Consider the following 20016-nt stretch of genomic DNA (forward strand, 5'->3'; position numbering starts at 1 on the left):
GATTCCAGTCTTATTTTTCCTCAGATTGGATAGAAAACTGTGTAGAACTTCGACTTAAAGACCCAATTTAAGCAAGAATGGTCGTCTGACATTTTTAATACAAGTAAAACAATTTTTTATAGAATATTTAAGAATGAGTCCTGTTTTGAGTGTTATTTGTCGATACTACCCTCATATCTAATGTATTTTTTTATGTAAATTCAGATGTAGCTGTCATCTTTTGCCCATTGAATCGGCCGGCAGATGGCATAAAATTCACAGAGGCGAAAGAACCTGTAATGTATGTGACTCAAATAAAATAGGTGATGAGTACCATTATATTCTAGTCTGTAACTTTTTTTAGTTCAAAGAGGAAAAATTATTACCGCAATACTGTAAAAAAAAATGCAAATACTGTAAAATTTAATCAGTTATTTTCAACAACTGATATATTTGTATTATAAAAAGTCGCAAGATTTATTAAACATGTATTATATCGATCGTGTCGTCTGGTTAGTTAAATTGTGTTAAACATACACAATTAGATGTACTGTCTTTGTTTCATATTTGTTTAAGCATGCTTTATTATTATTGTATTATAATTGTATGCTAATATCTCTGTAACGATTATGTTCATGAGAAAAATTATTCGTATTCGTTTATTCTAACTTGTCGAATATCATCCGGGCATTGTGCAAATCTGATTAGTGAGTTCTTTTTACGCGTTTAGTAATAATTGGAGCATGTTTATCTAACACATTCTTGAATAAACTAAACAAAATGGCTAAGGCTACATTTACATTTCAAGTTGTGTTTCTATATATAAGATATCTTCATTTTTAAAAAATTGTTTTAAGTCTTTAATGAACTCATTACTTGAAGTTTCTGAACATAATTTCACGATGGTTATTTCATACTTACACCTGTCTTTATCTGTATTGTATTAATTGTTTATTTGATGTATAAAATATTTGCCACTCAGTGGACCGGCATCAAGCAAACAACTATTAATCCGGGTGGGAGTGTACAAAAAAAGTAAAATAACAAAAATCCCGAACTCCAAAGAAATTCAAAACAGAAAGGCCTTTATCAAATGGCAAAATCAAAAGCTGAAACACATCAAACGAAAGGAAAACAATTGTCATATTCCTGACTTGGTAGGCATTTCCTCATATAAACCGTTCTTTAAAATCTGTTTTTGTTTTTTATGTGCCCATTCTGATCCTTATTAGCAGAGAAACAAAGAAATGCATTTTCATTGAAGGTTAAAGGTAAGACTTCGGTGGTCGTTTTTCAGTTATTACAAGAGAACCATTCTTTTTTTTATCGAAATTTTAAGTTTAAAATAAAAAAAATATAGTATGTTCTTTGTAGAAATGGAACATTGAACATAGTAATTCCGATTTGGGGTATACATTTTGGCACACAGGGTGCCCCCGTTATGTGCGCAATATTTGACTAATTTAGGACCTCACTGCGCACACTGCATGTGCAATTCTTCGTAGTTTTTACGGACGTCAAATCCAATATTTTATCATTTTAAGATCCATATATTTAGTATTCTAATGTATTTGTAAATATTTTATTCACATATCACCAAAAATTCACCATTTTTGAGGTAAGTTTACGTCAAAAAATTGATAATTTACAGTGAAACTATAGACCGGTATTTTTCCTCGTGTGTTCAGACATGGCTTCCGTGATGTATTTTCACTTTCAGAATTTACATTTTGTTAGCGTTTGAATATTAAATCTTTTTGTGTAATATCTCCTTGATCCTTTGAAAAAACAAGTGATACAATTCTTCATCGTGATTATTTATTGTTAGAACTACTCTTCAAAACCGTATTATTTACTCTTGTGAAGAAATGTACAATGTACTCTGAAAAAAATCTTTTCTAGCTAATATTACCCTGTGTCTATTGTGTATACTCTCCAATCAGGATTATAAATCAAACTAACTATTCACACACGAGAAATTCTTAACAAAATATTGTAGTTTATTTCCACGAAACAGTATGTAATTTTAGTGAGTTATATCATGTACATAAAAATGTATATGAAGAATACTTTGCATTTTCTTGCTGAAAGGAAGTGATTTTCGACTTTTTAAATTTAATCAACTCTTTGTCAAAAGTTAATCTTGAACTTAATCCAAATTCATTTTCAGATTTAACTTAAAAGTTTGTTGGATAGATTACTGTCACATTGGTGCATTTTCCAGAACATTCCGATGTCCATGCTTTAAGTTATAACATGGATACACCTTATCGCTATTCCCGGCTGACCCGGCCGCTTGAACTTTTAACGTCAACAACAATCACTTTTCCATTGTGGCGTCAGATATTTTGTTTTATGACGTCAAAATTTTACGGGAACCTGTGTGATATCCAGTAATGGCGGACAAATAGCGATAAGGTGTATTGTTCAGTGATGTCTTTTAATCCAATTGATCAGGGTCAAACGGCATAACTAATTCTTAAAAAAAAGTGAAATTGGTCTATTCATGTGCTTCATTTATGAAACTTTTATAAATTGTCAATTTCATTTTTGATATTTACAGATATATTCCTCCACAGTAAGAGTTGATTGTTCAATAGACGACTTTCATATTTGTGCACCTTGCCGTAAATTTTCTATATTACCATGTTTATGTTATTAAGGTTCATCAGAAGGAATTGAAAAATATGGCTGTGTTTACACCACAAAATTTTACTCGGAGAACAGACAAATCTGTGCATTGGTTAAAGTTTTAAGGCATGGCAGGAACTGGCTAATTACATTTCAAATGCCTTTTATGTTTAAAATGTTATAAATCAATTGCCTGATACATGCCAATGTTCACAATCGTGAATATGACAGCTGTTTTAAGGAAATTCACGACTCATGTGATGAAATAAACACTTTGCCACCATTTTTTCCAACCAATAACAAAGGGAAATAATCCAATCATTAAATATATGGGTAAACTCTGCCCATGATTAACTCGGACCACGACAAGACGAAATCGCATGACTCAAAATCATGTCAAAAAAAATAAAATGGAAATACCGACCTACCTACCCTATTTTTTTAAAGTATGTAACCTTAAACAGACAAATATTTTTTTTTGGCCTAATGAATCTATTGATCAATGTTCCTGTTTTTATACGACCGCAAAAATTGAAAATTTTTTGGTCGTTACGTATATTGGTATGACGTTGGCGTCGTCGTCGTCGTCCGAAGACACATTGGTTTTCGCACTCTAACTTTAGTTTAAGTGAATGGATCTCCATAAAATTTTACCATAAGGTTCAATACCACGAAAGGAAGGTTGGGATTGATTTTGGGGGTTATGGTACCAACAGTTAAGGAATTAGGGGCCAAAAATAAGCATTTTTGTAACTTCCAGACAATAACTTGTGTGTAAGTGTATGGATCTCTCTGACATTGTACCACAAGGTTCCATATCACAAAGGGAAGGCTGTAATTGATTTTGGGGGTAATTGCCTCAAAATTTTAGGAATTAGGGGCCAAAAAAGGGGCAAAAAACAAGCATTTTTCTAGTTTCATGACAATAACTTGTGTGTAAGTGTTTGGATATTTCTGAAATTGTACTATAAGGTTCCATATCACAAAGGGAAAGCTGGAATTGAGTTTGGGGGTAATTGCCCTAAATGTTTAGGAATTGGGGGCCAAAAAGGGGCCAAAAATAAGCATTTTTCTAGTTTCCAGACAATAACTTGTGTTCAAGTGTATGGATCTCTCTGAAATTGTACTGCAAGGTACCATACCACAAAGGGAAGGCTGGGATTGAGTTTGGGGGTGATGAATCATAAGGGGGTTCAAAAAATTTGGGGGGGGGGGGATTTTTTTTTTTCTTTTTTTCCTTTTTTTTTTCTTTTAAAATTTTCCATTTTAAGTTGGTTATTTCTGATTTATATTTAAAAGCAAATAATAATGATATGGTAGGAGATACACACCAAACAGGATGTGTAATTTATTATATAATAAGTATTGTGCAATAGCAAGAAATTTTCAATTCCACAGTATTGCACAATAGCAAGAAATCTTCAATTGCACAGTATTGCTCAATAGCAAGAAATCTTCAATTGCACAGTATTGCGCAATAGCAAGAAATATCCAATAGCACAATATTGCGCAATAGCAAGAAATTGTCAATTGTACAGTATTGCGCAATAGCAAGAAATATTCAATTGCACAGTATTGTGCAAAAGAAGATACTTCGTATAAATTGCTTATTTCTTGATCAATTTCAATGGGGTTTTATTCTTGAATTCTTGGGGTTCTTTAATATGCTGAATCTAACCGTGTATTAAGTTTTTGGATTTTGGGCCCCGTTTTTAAATTGGTCCACATTGAGGTCCAAAGGGTCCAAAATTTAACTTTGTTTGATTTCATCAAAAATTGAATTATTGGGGTTCTTTGATATGCCGAATCTAACCGTGTATTTAGATTCTTAATTTTTGGTTCCGTTTTCAAATTGGAGTACATTAAGGTCCAAAGGGTCCAAAATTAAACTTAGTTTGATTTTAACAAAAATTGAATTTTTAGGGTTCTTTGATATGCTGAATCTAAACATGTATTTAGATTTTTGATTATGGGCCCAGTTTTCAAGTTGGTCCAAATCGGGGTCCAAAATTAAACTTTGTTTGATTTCAACAAAAATTGAATATATGGGGTTCTTTGATATGCTGAATCTAACCATGTATTTTAATTTTTGGGCCCCCTTATCAACTTTGTCCACATTGAGGTCAAAAGGGTCTAAAATAAAACTTTGTTTGATTTCATCAAAAATTGAATTCTTGGGGTTCTTTGATATGCTGAATCTAACCATGTATTTAGATTTTGGATATTGGACCATAATAGGTGAATGTCCAATTTAAAATTTTTAAGTTCTTTGACCACATTCATTCTGTGTCAGAAACCTATGCTGTGTCAAATATTTAATCACAATCCAAATTCAGAGCTGTATCAAGCTTGAATGTTGTGTCCATACTTGCCCCAACTGTTCAGGGTTCGACCTCTGCGGTCGTATCAAGCTGCGCCCTGCGGAGCATTTTATTATAATTGCTTATGGTCTGCATATGCTTCAGGAAAGAGAAAAATGGGCAAATAAATGAAGAAGAGAGAATAATGGGTGCTTAAATATACTAAACATCATCCCAGCAACAAAAATAACCAAAAGACCCAGTTGTACTGCTGGTTTTAAAACCTCTTCAACTCAAGTGTGCCCGTGATTTACAGTTCAAGTTCACAGAAGGAACAAAGAAAATATTTGACCCAATAAAGTTATAATAGTACAGCAACTTTTTATATGACTGCAAAATTTTTTTTTGGATTGTATAATGGTATGATGTTGTCGTCGTCTGCGCCGTCGTCTGAAGACACATTGGTTTCCGGACAATAACTTTAGTTTAAGTGAATGGATCTCTATGAAATTTTTTAAGAAGGTTCAATACCACAAAAGGAAGGTTGGGATTGATTTTGGGGATGCTGGTCCCAACTGTTTAGGAATTAAGGCCCCAAAAAGGGGCCAAAAACAAGCATTTTTCTAGTTTCAGGATAATAATTTGTGTATAAGTATTTTGATTGCTCTGAAATTGTACCACAATGTTTAATACCACAAGTAGAAGGTTGGGATTCATTTTAGGGGTAAGGGGGCCAACAGTTTAGGAATTAAGGGCCAAAAGCAAGCATTTTTCTAGTTTCCAGACAATAACTTGTGTGTAAGTGTATGGATCTCTCTGACATTGTACCACAAGGTTCCATATAACAAAGGGAAGGCTGGGATTGAGTTTGGGGTTAATTGCCCCAAACATGTAGGAATTAGGGGCCAAAAAAGGACCAAAAACAAGCATTTTTCTAGTTTCCAGACAATAACTTGTGTGTAAGTGTATGGATCTCTCTGAAATTGTACTACAAGGTTCCATACTACAAAGGAAAGGCTGGGATTGAGTTTTGGGGTTATTGCTCCAAGGGGGGTTTCAAAAAGTTGGGGGGGGGGGGGCAAGGCTTCCAAAACAGTCATATATTCCGGACATTTGTATAATGTCCGGTAAAAGTCCGGCTGGGCAAAGCTAAACGGACATCAACTTTTTAGTTTTCAAGGCTTAAGAGACGGTCATTTTAACATAATTCACGATCTTTTTGACCCAACCTTTTTGCCTTTAACAGCCACACATTTCCGGTCATAAAAGTGACATGATCATTAAGTACTATCAAAACAACCCCTACTTTAATACCTTCTCATTTTAATCAAGGCTAATTAGTTGTCAAACAGCTGAAATTTACCTGTTCAGGTGACAGGTTAACTATTTTGAACCGGCCATTGATCGGTCTATTCAAAGTTATTTTCTTACATTTCAGCTGTTTGCATCTAATCAATTTAGTTAAAAAGATTTAAATTATCAGAAATACGTTTACAAATATGTTTTATGAAAAAATTAAAAAGGTGAAAATGAAAAATCGTCATAACCACGTTGTTTGAACCAGAGACATGTCTCTGTTTGAACTAGTACATGTGTGCAGGTGTGAAATTTAATTATGCATCCTAATTTCTTCAAAAAATGCTTAAATTGTCATTGATACCTTTATCTCACGTTTATTTCGAATATTTTCTTGAAGAAATAACGTAGAAAGAGCTACTTACACTCATTCATGCTTTGCAAACTTACACAGAATTTACGTTTCCATCTCTGGTCCATGTTTTACCATTGTCAAGATAACATCCGGTTTAGATTTAAAAACTAAAGTAAAGTTTTTGACAACGTTATTTTGCACAAATAAAGAGTCTAAGCAGATATAAGTAAACTGATGTTGCACACTTCGAATGATGCACTGCCAATTTAACAGTTTACGTCAGAACTTCGAATTTGAATCAAAGAAAGTTTAATATCGTTTTTTTTTTTAATGTCAATCATTGAGATGGCCAACTCGGCAATTGATTACCATTATTGCCTTTTATTTATTTAGTCTTGAGGGATTAAAATCGGGATAATACATAAAATGTCCGGCTGGCTAAAAATATTTTTGGAAGCCTTGGGGGGGGGGGGGGGGGGGGGGAATTTTTCCCAATTCTTTTAAGGGATTCATATTTTTTTTCAAAATTTTTAGAATTTCGAATTTTTGAAAAGTTTCAAGAAGAAATCTTCAATTGCACAGTATTGCGCAATGGATTTATAAGATCTTTGACCACATTTATATTGTGTCAGAAACCTATATTATGTCAAAAATTTGATCACAATCCAAATTAAGACAGTATCAAGCTTGAATATTGTGTCCAAATTTGCCCCAACTGTTCAGGGTTTGACCTCTGCGGTCGTATCAGGCTGCGCTCAGCGAAGCATTTTATTAAATTTATTCTTTGATAACATTTTCCTAATGTTATTGTACATGCAGCAATTTTTAGCTGCAGTATGAAAATAATGTAAGGTCAATGTCGGGGAAATATCAAATTTTTAGCTCACCTGGCCCAAAGGGCCAAGTGAGCTTTTCTCATCACTTGGCGTTTGGCGTCCGTCGTCCGTAAACTTTTACAAAAATCTTCTCCTCTGAAACTACTGGGCCAAATTTGACCAAACTTGTCCACAATCATCAATAGGGTATCTAGTTTAAAAAATGTGTCCGGTGACCCGGCCAACTAACCAAGATGGCCGCCATGGCTAAAAATAGAACATAGGGGTAAAATGTAGATTTTGGCTTATATCTCTGAAACCAAAGCATTTAGAGCAAATCTGACATGGGGTAAAAATGTTTATCAGGTCAAGATCTATCTGCCCTGAAATTTTCAGTTGAATCTGAAAACCCGTTGTTGGGTTGCTGCCCCTGAATTGGTAATTTTAAGGAAATTTTGCCGTTTTTGGTTATTGTCTTGAATATTATTATAGAAAGAGATAAACTGTAAACAGTAATAATGTTCAGCAAAGTAAGATCTACAAATAAGTCAACATGACCAAAATGGTCAGTTGACCCCTTAAGGAGTTATTGCCCTTTATAGTCAATTTTTTAACCATTTTTCGTAAATTTTTGTAATCTTTTACAAAAATCTTCTCCTCTGAAACTACTAAGACAAATTTAACCAAACTTGTCCACAATCATCATTAGGGTATCTAGTTTAAAAAATGTGTCCGATGACCCGCCCGCGAACCAAGATGGCCGACATGGCTTAAAAATAGTTCATAGGGTAAAATGCAGTTTTTGGCTCATATCTCTGAAACCAAAGCATTTAGAGCAAATCTGACAAGAATAAAATTGTTCATTAGGTCAAGATCTATCTGCCCTGAAATTTTCAGACCAATCAGGCAACACGTTGTTGGGTTGATGCCCCTGAATTGGTATTTTAGGAAAATTTTGCAGCTTTTGGTTATTATCTTGAATATTATTATAGATAGAGATAAACTGTAAACAGCAATAATGTACAGCAAAGTAAGATCTACAAATAAGTCAACATGACCAAAATTGTCAATTGACCCCTTAAGGAGTTATTGCCCTTTATAGTCCATTTTTTATAATTTTCATAAATTTTTGTAAATTTTTACAAAATATTTTCCACTGTAACTACTGGGCCAAGAAAGATCATTATAGATAGAGATAATTGTAAGCAGCAAGAATGTTCAGTAAAGTAAGATCTACAAACACATCACCATCACCAAAACACAATTTTGTCATGAATCCATCTGTGTCCTTTGTTTAATATGCACATAGACCAAGGTGAGCGACACAGGCTCTTTAGAGCCTCTAGTTTTGTTTTCAGCACCAAACTGTTGAAGTGCCCGGAAATCCTGGCCCTTCCCCAGTTTCTAAACCTCATACAAAAAAGTTATTTTTCTGACATTGACCTTATGTTGTATATACATAATTAGCTTTGGATAGCCTGTACCAAATCCTTTTTTGTTGGTACACGGAATAGTTAGAACTTAAAAGGTACAACCTAATGAGAAAGACCTGAAATAGTGAAAATATCTACTTATTCTTATAAACCATATTTTTCAGATTACTTGATAATACAAAGTCATGGTTATGGAAACCCCAAGTCCACAGTGCGTTGGCCGCGAATTTGTGAGGCAATATTATACCTTGCTAAACGAGGCCCCACTGCATCTTCACAGGTAAATATCAAATGTACAAATCATACCAAATTTCTTTCTACCATGATGTCTTTAACAAAAAAACCAACATCAATTCCAAGAAAAGAGGATTACAGACAAGTTTCCCTTGTTGAAATAATTTCTACCATGCCATAAGAAAGATGTTTTGATCCATTTGTTAAAAAAGAAATGGCATGTAATTTATATCAGGTTCTGCTTCCTTTCACATGTCAATTCTCAAAAGTAATAACCAGTTTTTGAAAACTTAGTTGTGTCAGGCATCATGCCCCATGCTAAACTGGATGACAAATCACTTGATTTAATCAATATGCAAACTAAGCAGAAATTCTGAACATGTTGATAGTTGTCAAGGTGGGCTCATTATCAGTTGACTAAGGATTATCAAAATGAATTTACAAGTATGGTCATGTTTACATCACAAAATGTACTCTCAAGAGTACAGACAAACAGTACGCCTGGAAAGTTTCAAGGTATGGCTGGACCCAGCATTTTAAAAGTTATATGCATTGTGTGTTTCAGAAAAAATTTTTTTTATTTATACTCCAAGAATTTTAATTCTGACCCATATTTTTGAATAATTACAGATTCTACAGTCACAATTCTAGTTTTGTTCATGGAGGTGTTGAAAAACCAGGAGAAGAACAACCACCTGTCATGGGACAAGCAGTAAGTAATATCTGTATGATCATTGGAGTTTAATTGATGTTGCATGCACAATGATTTTGATCTATCTGAGTATTAAAAGAGTTCTTGAGAATATATATTATCAATAAATTGCGTAATGGGCATGGATATGATCTAAAGAATGTTCACCTCACTGCACTTTGTTAAAGGTAGAGATGAGACTTGAAACATAGGTAGCAAGCCAGCGGCTTTAGCTTATCATGCAAACTTTGCTCCTCAAAAAAACAAAACACAGTTATCTTCTAATACAGTAAAACTTAGTCTACACTTAGCACCTTACTGATTGAAAATTTCGTCCACGTATTACTGGTGTTCCTTTTACAAATTTTTATACGACCGCAAAAAAATTTTGTGGTCGTATATTGGTATGACGTTGGTGTCGTCGTCGTCTGAAGACACATTGGTTTTCGCACTCTAACTTTAGTTTAAGTGAATGGATCTCTATGAAATTTTACCATAAGGTTCAATACCACAAAAGGAAGGTGGGGATTGATTTTGGGGGTTATGGTACCAACAGTTAAGGAATTAGGGGCCAAAAATAAGCATTTTTATACAACAGCAAAAATTAAAAAATTTTTGGTCGTATATTGGTATGACGTTGGCGTTGTCGTCGTCTGGCGTCGTCCGGCGTCGTCCGAAGACACATTGGTTTTCGCACTCTAACTTTAGTTTAAGTGAATGGATCTCCATGAAATTTTACCATAAGGTTCAATACCACAAAAGGAAGGTTGGGATTGATTTTGGGGGTTATGGTACCAACAGTTAAGGAATTAAGGGCCAAAAAGGGGCCAAAAATAAGCATTTTGTAACTGTCAGACAATAACTTGTGTGTAAGTGTATGGATCTCTCTGACATTGTACCACAAGGTTCCATATCACAAAGGGAAGGCTTAATTGATTTTGGGGGTAATTGCCTCAAAATTTTAGGAATAAGGGGCCAAAAAAGGGGCAAAAAACAAGCATTTTTCTAGTTTCATGACAATAACTTGTGTGTAAGTGTTTGGATATTTCTGAAATTGTACTACAAGGTTTCATATCACAAAGGGAAAGCTGGAATTGAGTTCGGGGGTAATTGCCTGAAACGTTTAGGAATTGGGGGCCAAAAAGGGGCCAAAAATAAGCATTTTTCTAGTTTCAAGACAATAACTTGTGTTCAAGTGTATGGATCTCTCTGAAATTGTACTGCAAGGTACCATACCACAAAGGGAAGGCTGGGATTGAGTTTGGGGGTGATGAATCATAAGGGGGTTCAAAAAATTTTTTGGGGGGGGGGGGGTTTTTTTCTTTTTTCCTTTTTTTTTTCTTTTAAAATTTTCCATTTTAAGTTGGTTATTTCTGATTTATATTTAAAAGCAAATAATAATGATATTGTAGGAGATACACACCAAACAGGATGTGTAAATTTTTATATAATAAGTATTGTGCAATAGCAAGAAATTTTCAATTGCACAGTATTGCACAATAGCAAGAAATCTTCAATTGCACAGTATTGCGCAATAGCAAGAAATCTTCAATTGCACAGTATTGCGCAATAGCAAGAAATATCCAATAGCATAATATTGCGCAATAGCAAGAAATTGTCAATTGTACAGTATTGCGCAATAGCAAGAAATATTCAATTGCACAGTATTGTGCAAAAGAAGATACTTCTTATAAATTGCTTATTTCTTGATCAATTTCAATGGGGTTTTATTCTTGAATTCTTGGGGTTCTTTAATATGCTGAATCTAACCGTGTATTAAGTTTTTGGATTTTGGGCCCCGTTTTTAAATTGGTCCACATTGAGGTCCAAAGGGTCCAAAATTTAACTTTGTTTGATTTCATCAAAAATTGAATTATTGGGGTTCTTTGATATGCCGAATCTAACCGTGTATTTAGATTCTTAATTTTTGGTTCCGTTTTCAAATTGGAGTACATTAAGGTCCAAAGGGTCCAAAATTAAACTTAGTTTGATTTTAACAAAAATTGAATGTTTAGTGTTCTTTGATATGCTGAATCTAAACATGTATTTAGATTTTTGATTATGGGCCCAGTTTTCAAGTTGGTCCAAATCGGGGTCCAAAATTAAACTTTGTTTGATTTCAACAAAAATTGAATATATGGGGTTCTTTGATATGCTGAATCTAACCATGTATTTAGATTTTTGGGCCCTGTTATCAACTTTGTCCACATTGAGGTCAAAAGGGTCCAAAATTAAACTTTGTTTGATTTCATCAAAAATTGAATTCTTGGGGTTCTTTGATGTGCTGAATCTAACCATGTATTTAGATTTTGGATATTGGACCATAATATGTGAATGTCCAATTTAAAATTTTTAAGTTCTTAGACCACATTCATTCTGTGTCAGAAACCTATGCTGTGTCAAATATTTAATCACAATCCATATTCAGAGCTGTATCAAGCTTGAATGTTGTGTCCATACTTGCCCCAACTGTTCAGGGTTCGACCTCTGCGCTTGTATCAAGCTGCGCCCCAGCGGAGCATTTTATTTTGTATGTCCTGGTTCAATAATAAGTTTTGACAAGTTCTACTATAAAATTATTTTCTCCTTACAAAAAATATAAATATATGAAGGATGGATTTGGGTCTATTTACTATTCATGAAAAACCTCTCACAATATGGTGGATTGATCTTCTTTCCATTTTTATACGACCGCAAAAATTGAAAATTTTTTGGTCGTATATTGGTATGACGTTGGCGTCGTCGTCGTCGCCGGTGTCTGGCGTCGTCCGGCGTCGTCCGAAGACACATTGGTTTTCGCACTCTAACTTTAGTTTAAGTGAATGGATCTCCATGAAATTTTACCATAAGGTTCAATACCACGAAAGGAAGGTGGGGATTGATTTTGGGGGTTATGGTACCAACAGTTAAGGAATTAGGGGCCAAAAATAAGCATTTTTGTAACTTCCAGACAATAACTTGTGTGTAAGTGTATGGATCTCTCTGACATTGTACCACAAGGTTCCATATCACAAAGGGAAGGCTGTAATTGATTTTGGGGGTAATTGCCTCAAAATTTTAGGAATTAGGGGCCAAAAAAGGGGCAAAAAACAAGCATTTTTCTAGTTTCATGACAATAACTTGTGTGTAAGTGTTTGGATATTTCTGAAATTGTACTACAAGGTTCCATATCACAAAGGGAAAGCTGGAATTGAGTTTGGGGGTAATTGCCAGAAACGTTTAGGAATTGGGGGCCAAAAAGGGGCCAAAAATAAGCATTTTTCTAGTTTCAAGACAATAACTTGTGTTCAAGTGTATGGATCTCTCTGAAATTGTACTACAAGGTACCATACCACAAAGGGAAGGCTGGGATTGAGTTTGGGGGTGATGAATCATAAGGGGGTTCAAAAAATTTGGGGGGGGGGGGGGGTTTTCTTTTTTTCCTTTTTTTTTTTCTTTTAAAATTTTCCATTTTAAGTTGGGTATTTCTGATTAATATTTAAAAGCAAATAATAATGATATGGAAGGAGATACACACCAAACAGGATGTGTAAATTATTATATAATAAGTATTGTGCAATAGCAAGAAATTTTCAATTGCACAGTATTGCACAATTGCAAGAAATCTTCAATTGCACAGTATTGCGCAATAGCAAGAAATCTTCAATTGCACAGTATTGCGCAATAGCAAGAAATATCCAATAGCACAATATTGCGCAATAGCAAGAAATTGTCAATTGTACAGTATTGCACAATAGCAAGAAATATTCAATTGCACAGTATTGTGCAAAAGAAGATACTTCGTATAAATTGCTTATTTCTTGATCAATTTCAATGGGGTTTTATTCTTGAATTCTTGGGGTTCTTTAATATGCTGAATCTAACCGTGTATTAAGTTTTTGGATTTTGGGCCCCGTTTTTAAATTGGTCCACATTGAGGTCCAAAGGGTCCAAAATTTAACTTTGTTTGATTTCATCAAAAATTGAATTATTGGGGTTCTTTGATATGCCGAATCTAACCGTGTATTTAGATTCTTAATTTTTGGTTCAGTTTTCAAATTGGTCTACATTAAGGTCAAAAGGGTCCAAAATTAAACTTAGTTTGATTTTAACAAAAATTGAATTTTTAGGGTACTTTGATATGCTGAATCTAAACATGTATTTAGATTTTTGATTATGGGCCCAGTTTTCAAGTTGGTCCAAATCGGGGTCCAAAATTAAACTTTGTTTGATTTCAACAAAAATTGAATATATGGGGTTCTTTGATATGCTGAATCTAACCATGTATTTAGATTTTTGATTTTTGGGCCCCGTTATCAACTTTGTCCACATTGAGGTCAAAAGGGTCCAAAATTAAACTTTGTTTGATTTCATCAAAAATTGAATTCTTGGGGTTCTTTGATATGCTGAATCTAACCATGTATTTAGATTTTTTATTTGTGGACCCGCTATCAAATTGGTTCATATTGAGGTCAAAAGGGTCCAAAATTAAACTTTGTTTGATTTCATCAAAAATTGAATTATTGGGGTTCTTTGATATGCCAAATCTAACCGTGTATTTAGATTTTTAATTTTGGGTCCCATTTTTAAATTGGTCTACATTAAGGTCCAAAGGGTCCAAAATTAAACTTAGTTTGATTTTAACAAAAATTGAATTCTTGGGGTACTTTGATATGCTGAATCTAAACATGTGTTTAGATTTTTGATTATGGGCCCAGTTTTCAAGTTGGTCCAAGTTGGGGTCCAAAATTAAACTTTGTTTGATTTCAACAAAAATTGAATATATGGGGTTCTTTGATATGCTGAATCTAAACATGTGTTTAGATTTTAGATTTTTGGCCCAGTTTTCAAGTTGGTCCAAATTGGGGTCCAAAATTAAACTTTGTTTGATTTCAACAAAAATTGAATATATGGGGTTCTTTGATATGCTGAATCTAACCATGTATTTAGATTTTTTATTTGTGTGCCCGCTATCAAATTGGTTCATATTGAGGTCAAAAGGGTCCAAAATTAAACTTTGTTTGATTTCATCAAAAATTTAATTATTGGGGTTCTTTGATATGCCAAATCTAACCGTGTATTTAGATTTTTAATTTTGGGTCCCGTTTTTTAAATTGGTCTACATTAATGTCCAAAGGGTCCAAAATTAAACTTAGTTTGATTTTAACAAAAATTGAATTTTTGGGGTTCTTTGATATGCTGAATCTAAACATGTGTTTAGATTTTTGATTATGGGACCAGTTTTCAAGTTGGTCCAAGTTGGGGTCCAAAATTAAACTTTGTTTGATTTCAACAAAAATTGAATATATGGGGTTCTTTGATATGCTGAATCTAAACATGTATTTAGAATTTAGATTTTTGGCCCAGTTTTCAAGTTGGTCCAAATTGGGGTCCAAAATTAAACTTTGTTTGATTTCAACAAAAATTGAATATATGGGGTTCTTTGATATGCTGAATCTTACCATGTATTTAGATTTTTATACGACCTCAAAAAATTTTTTGTGGTCGTATATTGGTATGACGTTGTCGTCGTCGTCCGAATACACATTAGTTTTCGCACTCTAACTTTAGTTTAAGTGAATGGATCTCATTGAAATTTTACCATAAGGTTCAATACCACAAAAGGAAGGTGGGGATTGATTTTGGGGGTTATGGTACTAACAGTTAAGGAATTAGGGGCCAAAAGGGGCCAAAAATAAGCATTTTTGTAACTTCCAGACATAACTTGTGTGTAAGTGTATGGATCTCTCTGACATTGTACCACAAGGTTCCATATCACAAAGGGAATGCTGGGATTGATTTTGGGGGTAATTGTCTCCAAATTTTAGGAATTAGGGGCCAAAAAGGGGCAAAAAACAAGCATTTTTCTAGTTTCATGACAATAACTTGTTTGTAAGTGTATGGATCTTTATGAAATTGTACTACAAGGTTCCATATCACAAAGGGAATACTGGGATTGATTTTTGGGGTAATTTCCTCCAAATATTAGGAATTAGGGGCCAAAAAGGGGCAAAAAACAAGCATTTTTCTAGTTTCATGACAATAACTTGTTTGTAAGTGTATGGATCTTTATGAAATTGTACTACAAGGTTCCATATCACAAAGGGAAGGCTGGGATTGATTTTGGGGGTTTTCCCTCAAAATTTTAGTAATTAGGGGCCATAAAAGGGCAAAAAAAACAAGCATTTTTCTAGTTTCAGGACAATAACTTGTGTGTAAGTGTATGGATCTTTATGAAATTGTACTGCAAGGTTCCATATCACAAAGGGAAAGCTGGAATTGAGTTTGGGGGTAATTGCCCTAAACGTTTAGGAATTTGGGGCCAAAAAGGGGCCAAAAAACAAGCATTTTTCTAGTTTCCAGACAATAACTTGTGTTCAAGTGTATGAATCTCTCTGAAATTGTACTGCAAGGTACCATACCACAAAGGGAAAGCTGGGATTGAGTTTGGGGGCGATGAATCATAAGGGGGTTCAAAAAATTGGGGGGGGGGATTTTTTTTTTCCTTTTTTTTCTTGAACATTTTCCATTTTAAATTGGTTATTTCTGATTTATATATAAAAGCAAATAATAATGATATGGTTTGAATAGGCATACATGTGAACCTCCCGACGGGAGTACAATAATCCCGTTTTCAGGGGTCTCCTCCCCCCCTCCCGTTGAAAAAATCCCGTGTATGAAATTTTTCATGAATGAAAAATTTCTGCCCAACATAACATCTCAGGCATCTGGTGTAACTGACATTACCTGAAGTTATATTTTACCTGTAAATCAATTAACATGCATAATTATATGGCTTCACTTGTCAGCTTGGGTGTCAAACATACTGGTAAGCAACGATTTTTACCTCAGGCTAACTGCCGTTGTGTAACAAAAACTGTGTATTTATTGGGTTACTTCCCTTGATTTATCCTGTTTTAAGTTACTTTCCTTTTAATAATGAAAATTTTTAAAAGAATATAAATAAAATATAAATTGAACAAATAATCATAAAAGGATGGTTATTAAATGATTTTAAATGTCTTAGGACAAATAAAAAAATAATAATTTGAAAATTATTTGAGGATTCTATACTTCCTTTTAAGGCTTAAATTGAAATTTATATAATAACTATGACCCTAACTTTACAGATAGAATGAATTTCTGAGTTTGCAAATATAAACTATTTGTAAGAGAAAAAAAAAAAAATAAAAACTATTTGCAGACAGCTAAACAAATGTTCTGGTTGCAATGATTGTTTTATAGAATATGAAGTAAAAAATTTAAAGAACATACTGGAAAAAAACAATGTTAGATTGAACATGTAGAATATAAAGATGGAGAAACTTTATAAGGGTACTATAAACATAATAAATTGGTTGGAAAGTTGAAGAAAACACACTTTAAAAGACCATTTTTACAGCACACGGTTACATTTACAACAAAATTAATGTCGATTAAAAACCTCCTGATCTGAGTCCTAATCTCCTGACCAAAATTTCCCAATCTCCTGATCTGAGTTTCACAGTCCATCACATGTATGAATAGGTAAATTGAAAATTTTTAAGTTCTTAGACCACTTTCATTCTGTGTCAGAAACCTATGCTGTGTCAAATATTTAATTACAATCCAAATTCAGTGCTGTATCAAGCTTGAATGTTGTGTCCATACTTGCCCCAACTGTTCAGGGTTCGACCTCTGCGGTCGTATCAAGCTGCGCCCCAGCGGAGCATTTTATTTATTTTGTGGGCCTGCTATCAAATTGGTTCATATTGAGGTCAAAAGGGTCCAAAATTAAACTTTGTTTGATTTCATCAAAAATTGAATTATTGGGGTTCTTTGATATGCCAAATCTAACCGTGTTTTTAGATTTTTAATTTTGGGTCCCGTTTTTTAAATTGGTCTACATTAAGGTCCAAAGGGTCCAAAATTAAACTTAGTTTGATTTTAACAAAAATTGAATTCTTGGGGTACTTTGATATGCTGAATCTAAACATGTGTTTAGATTTTTGATTATGGGACCAGTTTTCAAGTTGGTCCAAGTTGGGGTCCAAAATTAAACTTTGTTTGATTTCAACAAAAATTGAATATATGGGGTTCTTTGATATGCTGAATCTAACCATGTATTTTGATTTTGGACATTGGACCATAATAGGTAAATTAAAAAAATTGAAGTTCTTAGACCACATTCTTTCTGTGTCAGAAACCTATGCTGTGTCAAATATTTAATCACAATCCAAATTCAGAGCTGTATCAAGCTTGAATGTTGTGTCCATACTTGCCCCAACTGTTCAGGGTTCGACCTCTGCGGTCGTATCAAGCTGCGCCCAGCGAAGCATTTTATTCATATTTCTCAGGAATTTTATCAAAACATTATTACAAGTTAAACAAACATGCCAAGTTGACTTGTAAAAAAATACAATAATCTTCCTGAGCTAATCCGGTAGCACCTGCCTCATATTAGGGGTCCACCTTAAAAATATGGCATGGCTACAATCAATCTGCTCCAATAGAAGCTAGAATTATGAACAAAGGATGATAACTCCCAATTAAGAATTTTGTCTAAATGCGTATTATTCAGCTTTACTAAATTCAATGTTAAACTTTTAATTCACATTTCAAAGTGAAAGCAATCCTTATGCTTCAATGCTCACAAGCACTTTGATATATTTAATATTGAGCTGAGAGTCCTTTTTATTACTAGAATAGTGTAAAATGTCCTCTTTCAGAACTTGTTAAATATTGAAGACACAAATTTACAAGATGAGGAGAAAATTTCTTCTCTTGCATTAAAATTCCCACTATATGTAATTTTTTTTCTCCAGGAAATACACAAAAAGATTATGTCTCTAAACTTCAGAGATTGCCATGCCAAGATCCGACAGGTTGACAGCCAAGCTACTGTTGGTAATGCAGTTGTTGTCCAGGTTAGTAGTTTTAATTGACACTGAGAACTCCAGTTCTATCTTTTGTCAGCTTTTCTATGGATTCAGACCAGAGGTTTTGTTCTTTTAATTTGATTTCAATGGCCACAGTCAATCACCTGTTTATCATGAATATAAATAGTTATGATAGTGGTCACCATTTTTGTGGGGAGTTTAAATTTATCCTTTTCCTCTGTACTCTAAAATAATTTTATAATAAAAAAGATGGTAGATAGATACTAATTTTTATGTATCAAAGATAATATTTATTTTTGAGGGATATTTGAATGTTAATGCATTATAGAAATACTCTTTAATTATAGATCTAATTTTGAATATGGAATAAGATCTTTCATATAATTCAGGTTACAGGAGAGCTGTCAAATAGCGGTCAGCCAATGAGAAGATTCATGCAGACATTTGTTCTTGCACCACAGTCACCAAAGAAATATTATGTTCATAATGATATTTTCCGGTACCAGGATGAAGTATTCCATGATAATGATAGTGATATGGAAAATCTTGAAGAGGGTCTTGGTGATGAAATTGGTTAGTAATATTTCCTTAAAGAAGTAAGGATATCTATTGATTAAGGTGATGAGAAAAAATCAGCATTTATTAATGGTCTATGGGTGCATATTTTTATGGGCACATAGGCAATTTCAAGTTTAAAATGGTTGTCATTTCTGAAATCAGCAGGCTGATCTGATGAATAGGTTATCTATTGAGAACTATGTTTTTGAGTGAAGAGACAACGTCAAAGGACTTATTTTGACTGAAAACTTTCTTTAAAATCCAAAATGGCAGTCATCTTGATACAATCAACAGTTGTCAGTCTGTTGTTGCCTTCACAATGATTGTTATATTTCAGTCATTTTATAAGAATTTGTTTAAGCAACAATTTTTAGTCTCGCCTGCAACGCCACTTTAGTCACGGAAAGCGAGACAGGGATTGCTTTTCCTCTGGCTCTGGCGTCAACAATTGTTAAGTTTTCTACTTAAGTTAGTTCGATAGGATCTACTTGTGATAGATCAATGATATTTTGTATGAAGTCGCATTACTATCAGTACATATTAGTTTGATGACTATTTTGAGGCCCTGCCCCCAGGACATGGTCCAGTGACTTTGAATTAATTAGCAATTTTCAATGTTGGGAAGTTTTCTGCTTAAGTTAGTTTGATAGGATCTACTCGTGATAGATCAATGATATTTTATATGAGGTCGCATTACTATCAGTACATATCAGTTTGATGACTATTTTGAGGCCCTGCCCCCTAGGACAAGGTCCAGTGACTTTGAATTAATTAGCAATTTTCAATGTTAAATATTCTGCTTTAGTTAGTTTGATAGGATCTGCTTGTGATAGATCAATTTTATTTTGTATGAAGTTGCATTACTA

General features: G+C 33.7%; 1 protein-coding gene and 1 long non-coding RNA gene across 6 annotated transcripts in view; both read left to right on the forward strand.

Moving 5' to 3' along the window:
* The first annotated feature begins 1206 nt into the window (after window positions 1-1206).
* LOC127708079 (ras GTPase-activating protein-binding protein 2-like) overlaps window positions 1207-20016 on the forward strand; it is a 33188-nt gene continuing 14378 nt past the window's right edge. For 3 of the 4 annotated variants that reach the window (XM_052212884.1, XM_052212887.1, XM_052212886.1), the window contains exons 1-5: window positions 1207-1250; window positions 8974-9089; window positions 9674-9755; window positions 18518-18619; window positions 18982-19165. In XM_052212884.1, the coding sequence (XP_052068844.1) occupies window positions 8995-9089; window positions 9674-9755; window positions 18518-18619; window positions 18982-19165 (463 nt within the window). In that variant the 5' untranslated portion in view covers window positions 1207-1250; window positions 8974-8994. Of the gene's footprint in view, window positions 1251-1430; window positions 1598-8973; window positions 9090-9673; window positions 9756-18517; window positions 18620-18981; window positions 19166-20016 lie in introns of those variants that run through there. The other variant, XM_052212885.1, reaches the window with a different exon arrangement.
* Window positions 13155-17873, forward strand: LOC127708081 (uncharacterized). 2 transcript variants are annotated; one of them, XR_007985144.1, is made up of 2 exons: window positions 13155-15802; window positions 15965-17873. It is a non-coding gene; the product is annotated as an uncharacterized LOC127708081 (long non-coding RNA). The 2 variants fall into 2 exon arrangements; XR_007985145.1 differs by having other exon boundaries at window positions 13155-15641.

The sequence above is a fragment of the Mytilus californianus genome, unplaced genomic scaffold, assembly GCF_021869535.1.
Source record: "Mytilus californianus isolate M0D057914Y unplaced genomic scaffold, xbMytCali1.0.p SCAF_7, whole genome shotgun sequence".
Classification (NCBI taxonomy): Eukaryota; Metazoa; Mollusca; class Bivalvia; order Mytilida; family Mytilidae; genus Mytilus; species Mytilus californianus.